The 21,629-nt window shown below is 34.6% G+C and overlaps 1 protein-coding gene across 4 annotated transcripts in view; it reads left to right on the top strand.

Moving 5' to 3' along the window:
- The window catches only part of CFTR (CF transmembrane conductance regulator), a 230,318-nt gene that overhangs the window by 20,098 nt on the left and 188,591 nt on the right, over window positions 1-21,629 (top strand). For all 4 annotated transcript variants that reach the window (XR_012512045.1, XM_074379167.1, XM_003921052.4 and 1 more), the window contains exons 2-3: window positions 4,152-4,262; window positions 8,927-9,035. Coding sequence is in view for 3 of the 4 variants with exons in the window: in XM_074379167.1 (XP_074235268.1) it covers window positions 4,152-4,262; window positions 8,927-9,035 (220 nt within the window). In the remaining variant the exon portion in view is untranslated. The remainder of the gene's footprint in view (window positions 1-4,151; window positions 4,263-8,926; window positions 9,036-21,629) is intronic.

The following is a 21,629-nucleotide window of genomic DNA, read 5'->3' as shown; positions in this document are numbered from 1 at the left end:
TGAAAATTGGAAGTTTTGTCCTAAGAAATGAAATTTACTAAATATAGTGACATCATTGTGTGTGTGTGTGTGTGTGTGTGTGTGTGTGTGTGTGTGTTTTAAAAATCAAATGATAGGGCTTTTTCTTAATATAATCTGAAATCTCTTATAGTTAAATGAACAGAACAGTATATCTAGGGTGCTAGACTTTATTTTCAAAGTTAGTTTAAAACTTAAAAATAGTAAAAATCCATATGCCTTATGGGATCTCTGTCTGCTACCACATAATGAATGATTAGTTAGTTTCTGTTAGAAATAGCCAGAACTAGGCCAGGTGTGGTGGCTCATGCCTGTAATTCCAGACCTTTGTGAGGCCAAGGCAGGAGGATCTCTTAAGCCCAGAATTTGCAACAAGCCTGGGCAGGCTGGTGAGACCCTGTCTCTACAAAAACAAACAGACAAACAAGTGAAGGACAATAAGAAAGAAATAGCCAGAACTTTGAACAAAATTTCTAAGTAGACCAGTTTACAATTCTATTGTCAATATGTAGTGGCTGGTTATGAATGGAGGAGAAGGATAAGATGAACTAGAGGTGAGAGAAGACATCAGGGGCACGTGAAAGGCAGAACCAAGTTTATTGCTTTTTGGTTATTCCAGGTGTATCTGCTTTGTCTCATGAAACATCTGGATGACCATTGATTTCTGGTGGAAAAAATGCTGAAGTAAAAGTCCTGACTGCATTTTAAAATTCTAGATTCGTTTAATATACTCAGGGTTTTTCAAAAGGAAGGGTGACTAGAATTTTGTATTAATTAATAGTTCATAAAGTGTCTCTAAGTATAGGTATCTGTTTATTTTTTATTTTTTTATTTCTAATACTGGCCTGAAGTGGGCATGGAGAACTCCTTGATGGGACAGAGTTTTCATTCAATTTTATTGGTTTAACCTCACAAAATAAAATATTTTCTTAAGATGACTCTGTGGTCATTGTTGGGCAGTGTATGCTTAATGGATTTTAGTTATCATTATTTACCTTAAACCAAATTTATATTTCAGGACACAACTATAGGTTTATTGTAGTGAACCTTCCAGGAAATACTAAGTGATATTAATAATTTTAGATGGTGAACTTAAGACTTTATATTATTGAATTTGTTTGGTTTGATGATGCTAGGTGATGACATTCTTGCTAATCCAAACTATGTTTCATGGTGTAACATAAATTATAAAAATGGGCACAGATAACACAGGAAGCTTTTTATAAAAGCAGCCCACAAATTGTGTTTCTTTGAAATGATCTGGCCATTTATGGGAATGGTCACTAGGTCGTAGATATGGACCAAAGAGTTATGCTTATATTTTTTAAAAAAGATTGAGGAGATTATTTTTAAATTTAATGAAAATGCCTTTTTTGTATGGTATTGACAGATAGTGAATTTCTGTTCGTTTGTAAACATAGTGTCATATTTTAATAATTTCAAACATATTGAAAATGCAGACTTTATTAATTAATAGTGGGAGTACATTTTCCTTTTTTACTAAATGTTCTGCAGGTTCTTTTCTTTCCAGCCACAGTGCCATTACCTTCATTCTAAGCCTTTCAGACATCTGGCGATCAGTGATCTGCTGCACTTGCCTCTTTCCAGCTGAGCTGATTGTTAAATTTTCGGAAAATTTGTGAGCTAATTGTTAGACATGGCCATTATTTAAATTATTTTAACTTATAATTAAATTATATAAAAGCAAATGTATTAAAAACTCAAAAGTTATTACTTCCTAATAATTTTACATTTTACTATTATCTGTGCTATTAAGATTATTTGTGTTCATTGTATTTGAAAGGTGGACTATATTCTATTGCACTTTCATTGTAGTATATTCTAATATGCAACTGTGTATCTCTTCCTGACTCTGTGTTCAATGACTTTATATTTGGTTGGTTTAATATGGTGACAGTGAGAGTATTTACACCATAGAAATTAGCAAATGCCGTAAGTCAGTTTTTGTTTTTGTTTTTGGGAGAGGGGATTGTTAAATATTTGCCTGCATGCAAAATCACTACATGCAGTCTGCTATCTTTTGTTCTTCCTGCTTTCAGGCTCTTCTCCCAGCTGTCTGTCTAGCACAACCCAGCATACCTTTTTTGTCTTAAACAGGGAAAGCTGAACATGGTTAAAGAATGAATGATGTCAGAAGAATGTGGAAAAATCTAGGCTTACCATTTAGTAGTCTAGACAAGTTTAGCATCTCTAAGCCTCCATGTGTTTATCCCTAAAATTGGGCAATGATCCCTTTTTGTTCTACCCATTTAAGAAGATTTTCCAGTGAAAGCCACAACCTGCTCATGTTTATGAAGGGACTTTGGAAAGTGCTAAATATATGCTGTTTCTTATTATTAGTAAACACTACTTCACGTTTTCACTTCTTAGTTTACAAGGGCTCATAATCTAAATTATATCGTAAATTGATGTCCCAGATTTTTTTACAACCTAACTGCCACCTATATTTTCAACTTTCCTTTTGTTCTTTATGTTAGATACTGTGATAGTGTGCACCAGATAGGTATGCCATTATTTTCTCAGATGATGCCCACTGAAGATCCTGTATGATCATGGAACTCATTTTCCTGCTGTATTCAGATTGGCCTCAACAATTTTCATTATTGCTCTCCAGGAAAATTACAAATGAATCGGATTGGGCAATGAAGACTAAACCTAATTATCACTCTTTATTAAAGAAAGCTCTTGTTAAAATGCAGATATTGCAAATTAAGAGGAAAATATGACATAGTAAACTATAGTTACTCATTAATATCTTAGTAAGAAATAGTTAATGAAGTCACTTAACCGTGAAGCCCAAATTCAGTTAAGTTTCAATGAAGGACAAGTTGTAGAGATAATTGGGAACCCAGGGCAGGAGCCTACTGAAGAAGTTCCAGACCAAGGAAGTATGAAGAAGGACCTGGAACTTTAGGGTGGGAGCACTGAGGTTGGACATGAGGGCCACCTGCAAAGTTTTGCCCCAGAACAATGTCAAAATGTTTGCATTTGGCATGGTACTTTCTCTTCTTGTTTGAATGGCTTTGCTAGAATATATTTTCGATTATGGATTTATCTTGCTTCTCAGATATTGCCAAGACACTCCCTTTTGATTTTTGGTGGTTTAAAATGCATTTTGGTACATTACCAAATAAGGTCTGAATTATGCCAAATTTTAGAATTCTCCAGAGAAAAGAAGGATGCTGAGGGAAAAAGCATAGGTTTGGGACTCACTAAATCCAAGATCAATTCCTTTCTTTAATAAATACTTAAAATTTTACCTGAGAAACCCATCATGCTCTTGAATTTTATTTAGAAATTTCTCTTTGTATATGATTGATTTCACAATCCTCCTCTGCCCCCCTTCCCCTTCTTTCTAGATTTTCCTATATTTATACAGATTATTCTACCTTATCCTCGGTAGTTAGAAACAATATTTGTAAAAATCACTAGGGTATACTGCATAGTGATTTCCCATGACAACTTTACTAGTTTCCATTATAAATTATTATTTATTGGTGTCTAGAGGTCAGATGAGTGTAGCTGCTATGGAGTAAGAAGGCAAAACATAAGCAAGTTATAGTCCTACCCTCAAGTAATTATTCAAACATAATAATTAAGTCAACAAATTGATAGAAACTAGTCATTAACTCTGGCTATACTCAGTTCCTTCAACAAATAGCTCATTGCTAAGTATGCTATGCTGCAGTAACAAAATTATATGAGGCTGTTGATTAGGTGCCTGTCTTATCATTCAGAGTTCATTTTGTATTTGAAATGGGAGAGGCTACTGCTAGTATGTGATGATTTGGGGGAAGTTATTTTTTAAAAAATAATTTAAATATGGGATGTTCAGCAGCTTGTTTTTCTCCCTGGGAAAAATTGGGAGAAAATTTTTTTTTCTCCCAAATTTTGGCAAAGTGACTGACAAATTAATTCAGAGATGTTGATGCTTTATACAGGTGTAGCCTATAAGAGATGAAGCCTGGTATTTATAGAAGTTGACTTAATTTATTATCATATTCCCGTGTACCTAATTTTCTACATGCCAGAAAACTTGAATAGGTATCAGATTTCAAATCGTGTTGGAGACCAAATCAAGTGAATATCTGATCCTTCTCTCTTTATTTTAGCTGGACCAGACCAGTTTTGAAGAAAGGATACAGACAGCGCCTGGAATTATCAGACATATACCAAATCCCTTCTGCCGATTCTGCTGACAATCTATCTGAAAAATTGGAAAGGTATGTTCATGTACATTGTTTAGTGGAAGAGAGAAATTCATATTATTATTTAGAGAAGAGAAAGCAAACATATTCATGGGCTTAATTCTTATATTTAAAATTAGGAGACAGGTATGGTGGCTAATGCCTGTAATCCCAACTACTTGGGAGGCTGAGATGAGAGGATTCCTTGATACCAGGAGTTTGAGACTAACCTGGGCAGCATAGCCAAATCACATCTCTACACAAAAGAAAAAAGTTAGATGGGCATGGTGGTGCATGCCTGTATTCCCAGTTACTCAGAGGAAGCAGGAGGATCACTTGAGCCCAGGAGTTCGAGGTTGCAGTGGTTGCACCACTGTACTTCATTCAGCCTGGGTGAAAGATCAAGACCCTCTCTCTCTTAAAAAAATCTGAATTTCATGCCAAAATACTGACTAAATGGAGAATCAAACAATGAAATTATAAAAGAAAAATAATCATTTTCCTGAGAAATGACTTTTTTTGCTTCCTGAAAAATGCACATTCAGTTTCAGAGAATTTATCTTATTAGAGACCATGAGATGAATTTTGTGAAAACTAAAGTAAATGCCATTATGAAGCAAATTGTGTATATTTGCTTTCAAAATCTTAATACTTGAATACAAATATACTCCCTGGGAAGTCTTAAGGTAATGGCTACTGGCTATTGAACAAATATAAAAATTGTGTATTTTTGAGTACCTATTACATGCCAGATAGAATATCTCCTCTCTGTCACAGGAAAGCATCATTATCTCCATTTCACAGAAAAGCAAACTGAGGCTCAGAGAGATGATATATTTTGCCAGTTAATGAATGATGGAACCATGATTCCATCTGAGATCTGTACTGCCTTGCTTTCTAAAAATGGTAGTCCCCACCATAGAGAATTTCTCAGTTTCCTTTCCAATCAAAAGGTTAGGACCCTTTTGATTGCCAGTTTCAGAAACCCAGTTAATTAGCTTAAGTAAATGAAATGGAATGTATTGGCTCATGAAGCCTGAATTGTGTGAAGACCTAGGTAGAGAACTGGTCTTAGGGACTCAATGGGACCAAGGACTCAAATGCCACCTGGTGGCATTTCCCTTATGCTGGTTTTATTTTCTGAGACCAGGCCAGCTTTCTACATACAGTGGGTCCTTGGTTAAAACTCTTTGCTCCTATCTTCAAGGACCATGGAAGTAAGAGCTCTTTGTTCTTGGCTCCATGTGAAAAATCCTGGAGACTCTTGAGTCACAATTCTTACTCCTTGGGCCACTCATAGTCTAGAATGAGCTAGGCTGAATCTTGTGCCAACAGCACAGGTCTGATGCCAGATAAAAGGGAGAATGAGTGGGGATATAAGATAAAACATAACCATTAAATCATGATACCAAAGTTAAAATGTTGAGTCGACTTGCAATTTGTTTATTTTAATTAAATTCATCTCCTTTTTTTGGCATTTTGAAGATAAAGTAAGATATTAAACTTTATTTGTATTGATTTTATTCAAGGAATTAAGCTAGTGGGAGTAGCAAATTCACCATTCTAGGACGAAGGATCAGCTTCTATTATTGGAAATTTTGTGTGTGCAAGTGCCATGAGGAAGGGATACTTTGTTTTGTTTTTTATTTTTTATTGGATTTGATCTCCTTTATGATGTATCTCCAAGTGCCTAGCATAGGGCCTGGAATATGGTATATACTTAATGAATATTTATTGAATGAATCAATGATTGAATGTGAAATGGCTGACATTACATAGAAACCTGTAGCATTGCTGGAGAGAGAAAATATATGAACATAATTCATTGCAGATATATTGACAAGTTCAAAATAATATAATGGATATTGAATATCTACCTTTTTTTTTTTTTGAGATTGAGTTTCGCCCTGTTGTCCAGGCTGGAGTGAAGTGGTGCAATTTCACTCACTGCAGCCTCTGCCTGTGAATTCAAGTGATTCTCCTGCCTCAGCCTCTTGAGTAGCTGGTTTTATAGGTGCTTACCACAAATACCTGGCTAATTTTTGTATTTTAGTAGAGATGGAGTTTCACCACGTAGGCCAGCCTGTTCTCAAACTCCCGACCTCAAGTGATCTGTCTGCCTTGGCCTCCCAAAATACTGGGATTATAGGCATGAGCCACCATGCTCATCCTTAAATATCTAAGTTTTAATTGGATGCTAAGGTAATAATTAATCAGAGCAAGGCTGGGTTAATTGAAAAATGTGTACTCCAGATACATTTTTATTTGTGTTCAGATAGAGAACATCCATCTGAATTTGCAGAATTATCTGACTTAACATTTTTTTATTTTCGTTTTCACTGTGTCCCCATGTTGATTCGATTTTAAAAATATGTCCATTTTATTTCAATTCAACAATGCTGTGCCAGTACAAACCCATAAATTCTATTATTTTTGTTTTGTTTTTTGTGTCTCTTCCTCACCCTGTTACTTCTTTTCTTATAAAATTGGTATTTGGAATTGATTGAAATATTTTGGAAGAGTGACATATCATTTATAGTACTTTGTACCTCTGCACCTTTGAGAAGTGACCCTGGCTTCAAGTTTCATAACTGCCTTGTGACCATGGCCCTCAAGTGGTTGCCAGATGGTTGAAGAATATTAACCTATCTGGCTCAATTTTGTGAGCATGGATTGAATCCTGTACATAACTTCAGTGTGCAAACCACATATCCATTCCAAGATTGTAGTCAGGATATGAGCTTTATAAGAATAAAACTTCTTCCCTTCTGATTTGGGCCTGGTATGTGGTGCTACTAGAATCACACCACCAACTCTTGGTGCTAACAATTTGTGGCACCAAGTTGTTCAAGTTTCACCCATTAAACAAATTCCCCGGTCTTGCCTTCTCCTCAGGTAACTACCCCTTTCTTTTTTTTCCTTTCATAGCTAACATTCTCCACTCTCCTGGTCTCTCTACTTCCTCACTTTCATTTACATCTCAGCTTCTGAAATATGGTTTCCATCATGTACCTAAAACTACACTGACCAGGGTCACTAGAGACCTCTTATGAAATATAGTGACACCTGTCTACTTAGGTGTTGAGCACTTTTTCACATTGAACCCATTTCACTGATTTATGTACACACCCTTCCTTGACATTCCTATCTCACCCATTTCTACTTTGATGGAGAAGGTGAGTCTGCTCCATATTTAGCTTTTTACTGTATTGTGAGTCACCAAATATTATGGATGGGAGGTTAGCTCGGTGTATGAGAAAGGGTGGAAAAGAGTGTGGGGAGGTAAGTAGATGGGAAAAGGTAATTAAGCTTTATAGAAAGGCTCTCATTTGCAAGCTTCTGGGGGATGCCAAGATCCATGCTCAGAGATTGCCAAGCTTGTCTTCAAATATCAGTTGTATATCACTCCTTTATATTTTTTGTGTGTTTGTATTCTTTGTTTTTGAGGCAGAGTCTCACTCTGCTGCCCAGGCCGGAGTGTAATAGTGTGATCTCAGCTCACTGCATCCTCTGCCTCCTGGATTCAAGCGATTCTCCTGCCTCAGCCTCCTGAGTAGCTGGGAGTATAGGTGTGAGCGACAATGCCCAGCTAATTTTTGTATTGTTAGTAGAGACAGGATTTTGCTTTGTTGGCCAGGCTGGTCTTGACCTCCTGACCTCAAGTGATCTTCCCGTCTTGGCCTCCCAAAGTGTTGGGATTACTGGCATGAGCCACTGCTCCTGGCTTATTACTCCTTTAGAGTGATTTAGAGCCAAGTTTAGTTATGGTAACTTGATAGTAATGGGAATAACCATTGACGAAATGTAGCCTTTATCTAATTGTTTATCTAGTTCTTTCCTGCTTGTGGTTCATGAAATTTTTCATCTCTGTACAGTTTCAAAATTAAGATGATGATAATATTTAGAGATACTTTATTCCTTTGTGAAGAGAAAAAAGGCTTTTATTAACAGAAATCAGTGGCAATAATTTAATAAATATGATCAGCTGGTATTCCTATGGTATTTAAAAGAAAACAGAATGTTTACTAGATTTCAGCCAGTTTTCAGACTACTTGATGTCTATTCTTACTATAATAGAAAATATGTAATTTGATCCTATGCTCATTTTCAAAGACTTTTACTCTAATAAATGATTTCAGTAGTTTAAAATGAAGTTTAATTATATTCATCTTATGCTTCTACTTTTAAAAACAAAGTCTAACAGATTTTTCTCATGTTAGATAACAGAAAAAGCCACCGGACATTTTAACTTGTTTTTGATTTGACAGTGAAATCTTGTAAAATCTGCCACAGCTCTGAGCAGATAAAGATCAAGGTATGAGGGAAAAATGTAGGATATTTATGTGTTTATTTTTTCCACCTTGTTCAAAGCACAGCAATGAGTATTCATAACAGTCTTCCTTTCTTTGTCCACACCTTCCATTGTTCTTTAGAAGCCCCACACTTTTCTTTAACACATACAATGTGGCCTTTTCATGAAATAAATTCCCTTCATGGTGATATATGGCAGAGCATTGAATTTTGCCAAATATCTGGCTAAGTGTTTGATGTTGGAGGGTCTCCATGAGGTTTTGTCTCTATAATTACTTGGGTTAGTCTCCTTGGATATACTTGTGTGAATCAAACTATGTTAAGGGAAATAGGACAAGTAAAATGTTTGCACATGCAACTTATTGGTCCCACTTTTTATTCTTTTGCAGAGAATGGGATAGAGAGCTGGCTTCAAAGAAAAATCCCAAACTCATTAATGCCCTTCGGCGATGCTTTTTCTGGAGATTTACATTCTATGGAATCTTGTTATATTTAGGGGTAAGGATCTCCTTTGAAATTCATTCTGTATCACATAATTATATGTTAATTTTTGTGATTCTTAAAGGACTACAAAATCTGGTGAATAGGTGTAAAAATATAAAGGATGAAACCAACTCCAAACACTAGGAAACCACCTAAAACTCTGGTAAGGACGAGTCAAAATTCTTTGGAACTAAAATGTCTTGGAACACGGGTGGCAATTTACAATCTCGATGGACTCAGCAAAATAAATTCCTTGCTTACAAAATTATTTACTGTTATGATTCCAAATCACATTATCTTATCTATATGAAATTACTGATGCCTTTATTTTACAGTATTCGACAGGAGAATGTCAGGAGACAATGTTAGCAGAATTAGGTCAAATGTATCTAATTACACATATGAATGTTTGTAATATTTTGAAATCATATCTGTGTGCTGAATTGTTTCGAAGAAATATACTAAAAATTTAAAATATGGCAGCAAAGTTCCCTTGCAATATATTTTCTTAACATGTGTTCACTAGTATGAAGAGCTGCACACCTGAACATCAGGGCTTTGTGGTGCTTAAGTGCCCTGCATGTTCCCCAGCTGGTGTCCAATGTGACTCTGATTTATTATTTTTCTATATCATCAATGCATTATTTGAATCCTTGGTTGTAACCTACAAAAGGTGACAGGTTCAAGACTTATTTAGCCTTCAACTTAAGGCTGTGCGCAATATTCACTTTGGGGTATTTACTTCCCATATGGATTGACTTGTGTTCATATAGGTCTTTATGCCTCAGGCAGTTAAGCAGTACTACAGTGTCTCCCAAAGAAATGCCATCTGAGTTACAGTGCTTAAAAAATTTCAGTTCATACACCCCACAAAAAATACATTAAAAACTTACCTTAACAAAGATGACGACATTTAGATCCAGAATGTTCTCTAATGCACTTGATAATTTTCTAGAATAAATTTTTCTGAGTTTTGAAATTGTAGATCCATAATATATATTCATATGAAAATCTGCAACCATTTGGGAATTTGGGGGTAAAAAGTATTTTATAAATTTAAATGAAGTAGCTGGAGAATTAAATGTCTTTTAGGTTCCCTTTGAGATGATTTTTCTCAGTCAGAGCACCACCTAGAGCTTTGATAAACAATTTTATTTACAGCTTCTGATTCTATTTGATGTAATTTTTAGAAAATAAGTTTTGCTGGGTGCTTTGAATCAGGTTGTGGAGTACAGTTCACTCTGATCCTATCATATAAATCATGTAAGCATGTAACATTTTCAACAAACGATTGTTGGATTGAAGTGAATGATATTTCAAGCAATTTTTATGTCATAGCTAAGATTTCAGTGAAACTCAGAATTTCCCCTGGTTGTGTTCTCCATTGCATGCTACTTCTGTTGATTAATATAAGCACTGCTGAGTAGAAGCTGGATGAGGGGTCTAATTAGGAGGCCTCTTTCCATGCTCTGCTTGGCTTGTAAAATAATTTATTTCTCTAGAACCCCCAACATAGTAGTTTCACATGAGCGAAAGTGCCCACCTAAATGTTAAAGTTTGTATGATACATGGACATATCTATAGAATATTTGTTTGTCTGATGTATGCCAAAAAATAAACATGATATAAAACAGTTTGATATTTATTTGATATTAACTGGAACCTTACCTGTTCCAGTTCAATATGAAGCTCTTTATGCAGATTATTCTATTTATTTTTCCTAGTAACTCTATGGAGCAGAAATTATCTCTAATTTACATAATAGGAAATTGAGCATCAGGGAAATTAAGTAACTTTTCTAAAGTCATACATATGGTAAATTTGAGTGTAACCAAGTCTCTTTAGCTCCAAAGACTTTGACCCTTTCACTGAACCAGATTATGATTGCTATTAATATATAATTATAATGATTGTATTTACATACTCAACAGAATGGTAACTCTAGTAACCAGCCTTGGTTCTGCTGAGCTTCTCTGCATCTTCTCAGGAGAAACAGGCTACAGAGCTTGAAGGTTGAGGATTCTTCCAGGGTCACTTCAGGGGTAAATCTGAAGAAACTTCATAACAGGTAGCAGGACAGGAATTGATGAGATTTTCTCACTTATACCCTGGGGAAGGAACTGTGTGAAATCTACCCAAGAACCAGTCATGCTAAGGGTCAAACCTATAGACAAAATAAGGGATAGGAGAATGGAATAGATATGGAGAAAGAGTAAATTGTTCTTGAACTTCTCAAGATTAAAAATATCCCAGCAAAAGAGGTATTAAAGCCCTTCATGGAGTATGAATAATCCATGCATGGGAGTGAGTGGATAGGTATTCCTGAGCCTGAGGCTACAGCTCTGGAACTAGCAGCACATTTGAAGGGCAAAAGTATGTTTTCACCAGCTCAACTCCTGCTGATAACCAATGAAATATTGGTAAGTAAAGGATTCTGGGGGGAAGAAGCAGCTGAAATGTGTATGGTGAGAAAACAGAGAGAAGAATATTTATATTGGAAACAGCACAAGTGTGATGAGGCTGTAGGTCTTTCAACCTTGTTGAAACTGCTGTAACATTAAAACAGGGATTCTTAAAACTGCTATAACATTACTCTTAGAATAGATGGTCATACTTTCAGAATGCCTACATGTTCTTAGTATGATAGTTTTGGCATAAAAATATTTGTTGGTTTCAGGACTGATGAGAAAAGTACTATAAAATTTGCTGTTAACTGTGAAAGGTTAAGAAAAAGGAAGTGCCATTATGAAGGAGCTAATCTTTCTGAAGTACTGCTGTAATTTTAAATCATGTTAGCTATGGTTCTCAGCATCAACTATGCACTTGTTTTTTTCATCTGACTCAGCAGCCAGATAGATGCAACATTGTCTTTAACATTTAAGACTCCTAGCATGGAAGAGAAACTGGCTGCTGAAAAACCGAAGGTGAGAGTCAATCTAGGATAGTTTGAGGGAAGCCAAGTAGAGGAAGCTCCGTAAGCAGATTGCTGAGAGAATATGATTATCACAATGGATTTATTATGATAAGAAATTCACAAGCATTCACTCAAAAATATTCTTGATTCTTAGGCAGCTCTGGGCATGTTTCTACCAACAAATTGAGGCATATGTCAGTGCAGCTTAGGTCAGACTACCTTTTTTCATTAAATCTCACAAAATTTAAGGACATGAAGTCCTGGTACTCATGCTGCCAGACCACAGTCTATATGGAAAAAGAGGATCTCTGTCCCTTATGTTTGGATAAAAGTGTTGGGTAGGCATTTGAATACAAGCCTACTGCTAATGCCTGGGCCAAGATCTTTGGCCCCCTAAAAGGTTGCTGAAAAATTACTGATGGGAGACAGATTGATTAATAGAAGGAAAGGCACACAAATGTTTTTAGCGTGTATAGATGGGAGCCTTCAGGATGAAGACCCACCCTCTCAGTGCAGTACAGAAGCTTGTATACCATCTTGAGTTTACAGAAAGAATGAGGATTTGGATTGTTGTAAAACAGGTTTCAGTGTCAAGACAGGTTATAAGAGGCAGAAAGGAAGAGGCTTAGGTAGCAAAGGGAGTCTTGTTTTGTAGATAAATCCTTAGCAGCCCACAGAGAAAATAGATGGTAAATGTTTCTTTTCAGACCTGGGCAGGTGTCAGACTCTCAGTTAATTTCTCCTAGATTAAAAAAAAAAGACCCTTAGAAAGGGAAAACCTGGCTGCACTAACAGATTTTTTACAGATGCAAATTTCTCCCACAAAATATAGCTGTGCAAGTCCACTTCTATCAGCTGGGCCTGTGGCAACCATTTCAAAATATGTGAATGAAATTTATGTAGGGGTAAACTATTTTTGTTTATTTCACTAAAGAAGGGATGCTGTTCTCTTGGGAATTCTGTGCATAGATAGCCTGTGCCTTAAGCACTTTACTTTATATATGTCTCTTCCCATGACTGGCTACCTAGGGACTGCTATCTCCAGCAAGTCTTCTAGATGTCTGCCATATGGAATTCCTTTCTCATCTCTCTGTCTCACCTCCTTATCTAGCTGCTTCTCTAACCCCAGCAGTGACTTACATGCTGCACTCCCCACAATCTCCTATGTCCTGAATATTTTTACTCCATCCTAAACCCTGACTCTAACACAGCTTCACTTTGTTGTGCTACCTACTGCATTGTACGTCTTCCTCTTAGTCCCCATGATGCAGTTCTGCCCTACATCACAAAATGTAATTTAATTGATCTGGGATAAAACCTGGGATGCTGTCATTCTTGAAATGTTCCTCAAGTGATTCTAATTATATAGCCAAGGCTGAGAACCACTTGTAGACAGGCACCAACACAATGACTGAATAATCTGACTTTTGCTAGATCTAAGGTGAGGGGATTGGAGAGTGGTAACCATAGAAAAAACTGTTTGGTTTAATTGCTTTTTATTTCTTCTAAAAAAAAAAATCCAACAACAGGATACATGTGCAGAACATGCAGGTCTGTAACATAGGTACATGTGTGTCATGGTAGTTTGTTGCACCTATTGACCCATCCTCTAAGTTCCCTCCCCCAACCCCTGACCCTCCTACAGGCCCTGGTGTGTGTTGCTTCCTACTCTGTGTCCACCTGTTCTCAATGTTCAACTCCCTCTTGTGAGTGAGAACATATGGTGTTTGGTTTTCTGTTCCTGTGTTAGTTTGCTGAGGATGATGGTTTTCAGCTTTATCTATGTCCCTGCAAAGGACATGATCTCATTCCTTTTTATGGCTGCATAGTATTCCATGGTATATATGTACCACATTTTCTTTATCTAGTCTATCTGTGTGCATGTGTCTTTATAGTAGAATGCTTTATATTCCTTTGGGTATATGTTCAGTAATGAGATTGCTGGGTCAAATGATATTTCTAATTCTAGACACTTGAGGAATTGCCACACTGTCTGCCACAATGGTTGAACTTATTTACATTTCCACTAACAGTGTAAAAGTATTCCTATTTCTCCGCAGCCTCACCAGCATCTATCATTTGCTGACTTTTTAATAATCACCATTCTGACTGGCCTGAAATGGTATCTCATTGTAGTTTTGATTTGCATTTCTCTGATGATCAGTGATATTGAGCTTTTTAAAATATGTTTATTGGCCACATCAATGTCTTCTTTTGTGAAGTGTCTGTTCATATCCTTTGCTAACCTTAATAGGGTTTTTTTCCCTTGTAAATATATTTAAGTGCCTTGTAAATTCTGGGCATTAGACTTTTGTCAGATGGATAGATTGTAAAAATTTTCTCCCATTCTGTAGGTTGCCGGTTCACTCTGATGATAGTTTCTTTTGCTATGTAGAAGATCTTTAGTTTAATTAGGTCCCATTTATCAATTTTGGCTTTCGTTTTAACTGCTTTTGCATTTTCATCATGAAGTCTTTGCCCATGCCTATGTCCTGAATGGTATTGCCTAGGTTTTCTTCTAGGGTTTTGATGGTTTGGGGTTTTACATTTAAGTCTTTAATCCATCTTGAGTTAATTTTTGTATAAAGTATAAGGAAAGGGTCCAGTTTTAGTTTTCTGCATATGGCTAGACAGTTTTCCCACCACCATTTACTGAATAGGAGCTCCTTTCCTTATTGCTTTTTTGTCAAGTTTGTCAAAGATCATATGGTCGTAGATGAGTGGTGTTATTTGTGAGGTCTCTGTTCTGTTCCATCAGTCTATATGTCTATTTTGGCACCAGTACCATGCTGTTTTAGTTACTGTAGCTTTGTAGTGTAGTTTGAACTCAGGTAGCATGATGCCTCCAGCTTCATTCTTTTTGCTTAGGATTGTCTTGGGTATGTGGAATCTTTGATTCTATATCAAATTTAAAATAATTTTTTCTAATTATGGGAAAATATCAATGGTACTTTGATGAAAATAGCATTGAATCTATAAATTACTTGGGGTAGTATGGCCATGTTCACAATATTGAGTCTTTCTGTCCATGAGGATGGAATGTTTTCCATTTGTTTTTGTCCTTTTTTTATTTCCTTGAGCAGTGGTTTGTAGTTCTCCTTGAAGAGTTCTTGACATCCCTTGCTAGCTGTATTGCTAGGTATTTTATTCTCTTTGTAGTGATTGTGAATGGGAGTTCATTCATGATTTGACTCACTTCTTGCCTATTGTTGCTGGAAACAAAATTCATCTCCTGTTTTTATTTGTGAAATTTTGGAACCAAATCTATTTGAAAATTAGAAATTGCTTGTGATCATAGTTTCGCAACTTAGATTGGATACGAGAAGATAAGGTATTTTATTGCTACCTACTATCCATTTTTTTTTTTTTTTTTTTTTTTTGAGATGGAGTTTCACTCTTGTTACCCAGGCTGGAGTGCAATGGCGCGATCTTGGCTCACTGCAACCTCCGCCTCCTGAGTTCAGGCAATTCTCCTGCCTCAGCTTCCTGAGTAGCCAGGATTATAGGCACGCGCCACCATGCCCAGCTAATTTTTTGTATTTTTAGTAGAGATGGGGTTTCACCATGTTGACCGGGATGGTCTCGATCTCTTGACCTCGTGATCCACCCACCTTGGCCTCCCAAAGTACTGGGATTACAGGCTTAAGCCACCGCACCCGGCCCCTACTATCCTTTAATGACTAATGATTGTGACATGGTGAAACAAAGTAAAATATATATGATGCGCTAAGTTTGTATTTTCTCCAAAGCTTCAGCATTTTTTTTTGGTAACTCTGTTGGGATCTGCTTTATGCACTGATACCATGAACTTATTTTATAATCTTAAGCAAATGAAAAAAATTTTGTCTAGACCTCAGTTTCCTTAACTATACAATTGAAGGAAACTGTATAGTATAGCTATAGTTCAGTGTAACATCTCTACCATAACTTCCATCTTTTAAATTTTTTGTTTATGACATGGGGTCTAGAGAAATGGTATTTTTCTTAAATTACAGTGGTACTAGCTTATAACTTAATTTGCTAGGTCATGTTGAACTGATAATGATATGTGAACAGATGAGCATCTGAGAAGAAACCAGGTTGTGTTATAACATTTTTGTTTTTGATTTAGGGTTATGAATAAGGGTGGTGATGGGAAGGGGACTTTGGAATCTAAATTTAGATTCCAAAGTCCAGTTCAAATATTAGTCCAGTTCAAATATTATTTTTTGTTTATTTTTATTTTTAATTTTTTGTGGGTACATAGTAGGTGTATACATTTATGGTGTACATGTGATGTTTTCATATAGGCATGCAATGTGAAATAAGCACATCATGGAGAATGGGGTATCCATCCCCTCAAACACTGAGTTACAAACAATCCAATTACACTCTTTAAGTTATCAGATCACAGTTTTGCCAGTTACTAGCCATGTGATTTTGAGCAGGTTACTTAAATTCTCTTTATCTCAATTTCATTATTTTAAAGTGGAGATAATGATAGCACATGTTTTATAGAGTTGTGAGAATTAAATGCATTAAGCACGTAGAATAGATTCTGGCCTATAGCAAATGCTCTCTCTATGTATTTGGTGCAAAGGTAATTGTGGTTTTCGCCATTGAAAGTAATGGCAAAGACCACAATTACCTTTGCACCAATCTTAGTATATGAAAGGAATATATATATATAAAACCTATATATATATGCCACATATATATGTCTCTGTCTAACCTATTATAATATATAATATAACATAATATATGCCACATATGTCTCTGTCTAACCTATTATAATATATAATATAACATAATATATGCCACATATGTCTCTGTCTAACCTATTATAATATATAACATAATATATAACATTTAATTTATTATAATATAGTAATATACTAAATAAATATATATTACTATAATTAATATACTATATATACTTTTAATATATAATAGGCTATAATATATACATATATGTATATATATATGCCTTTCATAGACATACATATATAGCAACAATAATAGATAAGAAGATAGAAAACATATACATATATGCACACACACACCCATGTATATATATATATATATATATATATATATACACACAGAAAAAAAAAATATATATATATATCCATGTCTATGTTTTCTGCCTTTCATTTTTAGAGACAGGTCTCATCATGTTGCCCAGGCTGGTCTCAAATTTTTAGGCTCAAGTGATCCTCCTGCTTTGGCCTCCTAAAGTGCTGGGATTTCAGATGTGAGCCACTGCACCCAGTCCCTATATTTTTAAATAGACTCTCTACCTAAGTGCACGAATACTCATTATTTACATTTACTTATTTCTGTATATATGCTATAAGCAAATCTTGAAGCACCAGTTTGATTTTTATAAGGCACAGGAATATATTTTGCTAATACTTTAAAATGATAGCTAGATTATAGTATTATTTTAGAAATTAAAATTAATATTTTAATACATCTTTCATTATCATATTGTCTCAACCAAACCTATTATTGCAACTATTTCAGCAAATCCAGGAGCTTTTTCTTATGAAATATGATGAATATAGCTTAGATTTCTAGTGGAGATGTTACCAGTAATAATTTATGAAATTAGCAAGCACTAAAAGGAAAATATCAAAACCAAAACATTTTCAATTAGTCATTGAATCTAAAAGCATGATTGAAAGGTAGATTTTTTTTTGAGATTCTGTTCTAGGTGTGGTATATGTGTGTTTATGCAAAAACTATAAACAATTGTGGCAAAGTGAAGGAAATATTTAAAAATAAACCTCTTAATACTTCAGTGGATTAAGCATGAATATGTTTTTATTATCTATGATAAATATGAAAAAATTCTTTTTCTTAGCAATTTGTATGAAGCCAAAAACTATCATGAGACTCTGCTGTGTCAAAATAAACAAACAAAATTGACACTCATGTTTACCCTACCAAAAGCAAAATTGTAAACTTTTGCTTTGATATATAAGCCAGCATTCTTGTATCCTATGATAAGTTCTGAGTGTAGGTGTGTTTGCTTTCTAAAAATTTTTGTATACATGTTTTCTTTTTGTTATTGTAAGTAATATGAAATTTTTATCCAAATTTTAATTTTTCTTAGGTAGTTTTTCTGATGAATAATCAGAATGATCAGATCATTATTGATAAATTTGATGTTAATCCTTCCATTTCTTTTCCCATGGGAATTTATACTTCATAAAGGGGAGAGGTGATCATTACATAATGTGCTATTTATCTGCTTCTCCTTTTAATGTATTGTGAATGCCTTTCCATGTCATTAGATGTTTTTCTACTTAATTACTTGCATGACTCATATGGCTGTACCATGATTTATTTAATCAGTTCCTCATCATTGAATATTTAAATTGCCTCAGTTTTTTTACTACTATAAAAAGTCCTTCATTATACACCCTTTTAAAAGCTGACTCTTGGAAGATTTTCTTGACTCCTTACCTAAATGTGCAAATACAAATAAATTGCTTTCCAGAAAAGATGTACTACTAATTTACTTTCCTGATACTAAACTACGAAAATTCAGTCCTAGCAATATATATTTTAAAAAATGTTTTTCAAAATGCTAGGTGAAAAAGAGCATATTACTATTTTTATTTGCATTACTTTTGGTTCCTAGTGAGTTTAAACTGTTTTTGTATATTAACTATGCAATTATATTTCCTTTTGTGTGTGTGAATTGCCTTTCATGTTCTTTGTGTGTTTTTATTTTGGTGTATTTGTCTCTTTCTTGATACATGAGAGAATATTTTCCCTAGCCTGTTAGTTGCCTTGCAATTTTGTTTCTAGTGAGTTCATTTTTTTTTAACAATTAGAAGTTTTAATTTTTGAAAAATTTACTGGCAAATCTATGAATCTTTTTGTTTGTTTTCTGCTTCGACATTATTCTTTTATAAAGGCCATCCCACCCAAATATTATGTAAGCATGCATCTATGTTTTTATTACTTCATCTTTTACATTGAAATATCTACTCTATTTGGAATTTATTGTGATGCATGTATGAGGTAGAAATCTAATTTCCAAAAGATAAGTATTCAGTTTTTCCATCATTTATTGCATGATCTATTCTTCCTCCACTGAATTAAAATGTCATATTTTATAATATATTAAATTATTACATGTGCTTGGACATGTTTCTGGACTTTCCAGATAAATCAGTCTATTTCTTTGTCATCTCATGTATTATTATGGCTATATGATTTAATATCCAGTAATGTAAATGCTCCATCACATTATTTTTATTCCTCAAATATTTTTGACAAATTTTTTTCCAAATGAAATTTAGAATCATTTTATTCATTGATTCAACAAATATTTGTTGAGTGGATATTCTGTGCTTGGTATTGTGCATGGTGCTAGGATTATTGCAAAAACTGAGACTGACAGTCCCTACTCTTATGGTATTAAAAATTCACTTCCAAAAAATCTACTTCAAATTTTGATGAAGATTGCACTAATCTTATAACTTGGGGGAGAATGTAATCTTTGTAATATTAAGTTTTTTTATTTCAGAAAGTTTTAAGTCTTTCCCTTTATTTGACACTTTTAAAATATGTCCCAATAATGTTTTGTCAGATGTGTGTTTTAAGATATATATCTTATTGCTATTACAATGTATCTTTGGTTATATTGTTACTTTGAATGGGATAATCATTTAATTGTTATCATGTTTGGTATATAGGAATCTATTTTCTTAGCATAGTTATATTTTAAACTTATATCTATTAAACTCTTAATTCATTTAAATTTGTTACACAATCATATTCTATGCTGATAATGATAAGTTTTGTTCCTTCTTTCCAATATTTGTCCCTAAATCATTTTTCTTGCTGAGTTATATAAGCTAGAAGTTCCAGAAAAATGTTAAATGGTAGAAATAGCTAGTATTCTGGTTTTTTATTGACTCTAAAGGTAATGCATCTAGACTTTTATTAATTATGGCATTGATTGTTGTTTTGAGGAAGAAATTCTTTTTTCAGGTTAAAAATATATCTTTATATTCAAGTTTATTAAGAACATTGATCAGAAACAGATACTGAAATTTTATCAGATTCCTTTTCAGTTGTTATTGAGATAATCATAGATTCTTCTGTATTCTGATTAATTTCTCAAAATTAAACTGTCCTAGTATTCTTGGGATAAAGACTTATAAAGTACTGTATATTTAAAACCAGTGAAAAATATAATGATGATTTTATTAAGTGACTTCACACAACAGAAAACAATGTAGCCTTAGAAGTTTTCCAACTGATCATTCTACTTAGAAACAACTCTGCTTTGGGATCATAGATGTAATTTTTTAAGTAAAATTATCTTGATATTAATTCATTTAATGTAATTGTAAACCTGAGTTCAGTTTTCTGTTTTTTTACCTGAATTTTCCTTCATGGTCTGAATATCTAGAAAAAGCAGACTTTCCTATCTCTAGAAACACTTGACCCTATCCTAGGTATGCATTACAATTTTTTAACCAGAAATGGTTAAAGAATTTAGACTCATCTACAGTAACTTTGAAGCTCTGATCTTAAAGTCCTGTGAGAAATGAGATAACTCCTAGAAGATAAGGAGTATTTTTAGGCTTCCAAACTTTCCCTGGAAGACTGATCTAAATTGAATCCCCAAATTATCCCCACCAGGGATGCAATCACTTGAGTTGTTTTCTAACCTGAGGCCCTCTACCCAGATGGTCTTCTGAACTCACACACTGTTCAGACTTTCATCCCTCTGAGTAGAAAACAGCCATAGTCATGGCAGAATGAGGGCTAGGACAATTACCCAAGGAATTCTTGGCCTCTGCCTTGTGAGTCTGCAGATTCAGATCATGTAATCAGAGATATTAGCATTGGAGGTGACATCACAATTAACTCTCTCCACCTCTTGTTTATCAGTGAGGAAAACTGTCCAGAGCAGGGAAGTGACTAAAGTAACACAGCCAATGTAGGTAATGTGCTGGATAAGAATTTGGAATTCATGATTTTGAATTCAGTGTTTATTTTACCATCACACTGGCTTACACATGGGTATCAGGCTTCTTCTATTATTGAAGTGAAACATTAAGTGAATTCCATCTTGATTTGTGTTTGATAAAGAGTAATAAACTATTTTATTAAATACCCAAAATAATTGTACATTCCTCTTTCTTACATGCAAACCTCAGTTTGCTTGTATTATTTCATGTGGTAGCAAATAAGGACATTTCTTGTGTCTCTGAAAATAGTCTGAACAACGGAGTACAGGCAGCTTTCTTCTACCAAAAATATAGGGTCTATATTTCTCCCAGTCATTCTGGGGATAATTTTTATAAAGGATTGCACTTCATGGATTAAGCTAGGTAACAGTTACCAGTGTTTTTTTCCAAATAAAAAAATCAGGTGATATCTGTAAATGAATGGTTCCATTGTAAATACTAAAGAACATTCTGCTTAAAACTGATTAAGGAAAACTATAGAAAGGGAGAGGTTTTAGAGTGCTGATTTTGTCCTGGAATGGTAACAGCTCCATGTGGTGGTGGGGTTTATGTTGGTTTGCTGTTTGCAGATGATCTTATTATTAGAATTTTTTCATACTGCAAATAAACTGCATTTTAGTCTGTAGACATATGCCTGTCCAGAGCAATGCTACCAGTTATTTGTAACATAGCCACTGTTGTTCAAAGGATGACTATGTCCACTTTGGTTAAGGAAAG

This window comes from Saimiri boliviensis, chromosome 10, assembly GCF_048565385.1.
Source record: "Saimiri boliviensis isolate mSaiBol1 chromosome 10, mSaiBol1.pri, whole genome shotgun sequence".
Taxonomy (NCBI): Eukaryota; Metazoa; Chordata; class Mammalia; order Primates; family Cebidae; genus Saimiri; species Saimiri boliviensis.
Note: the sequence above shows the minus strand (reverse complement) of the source record. Positions and strands in the feature narration are given on the sequence as shown.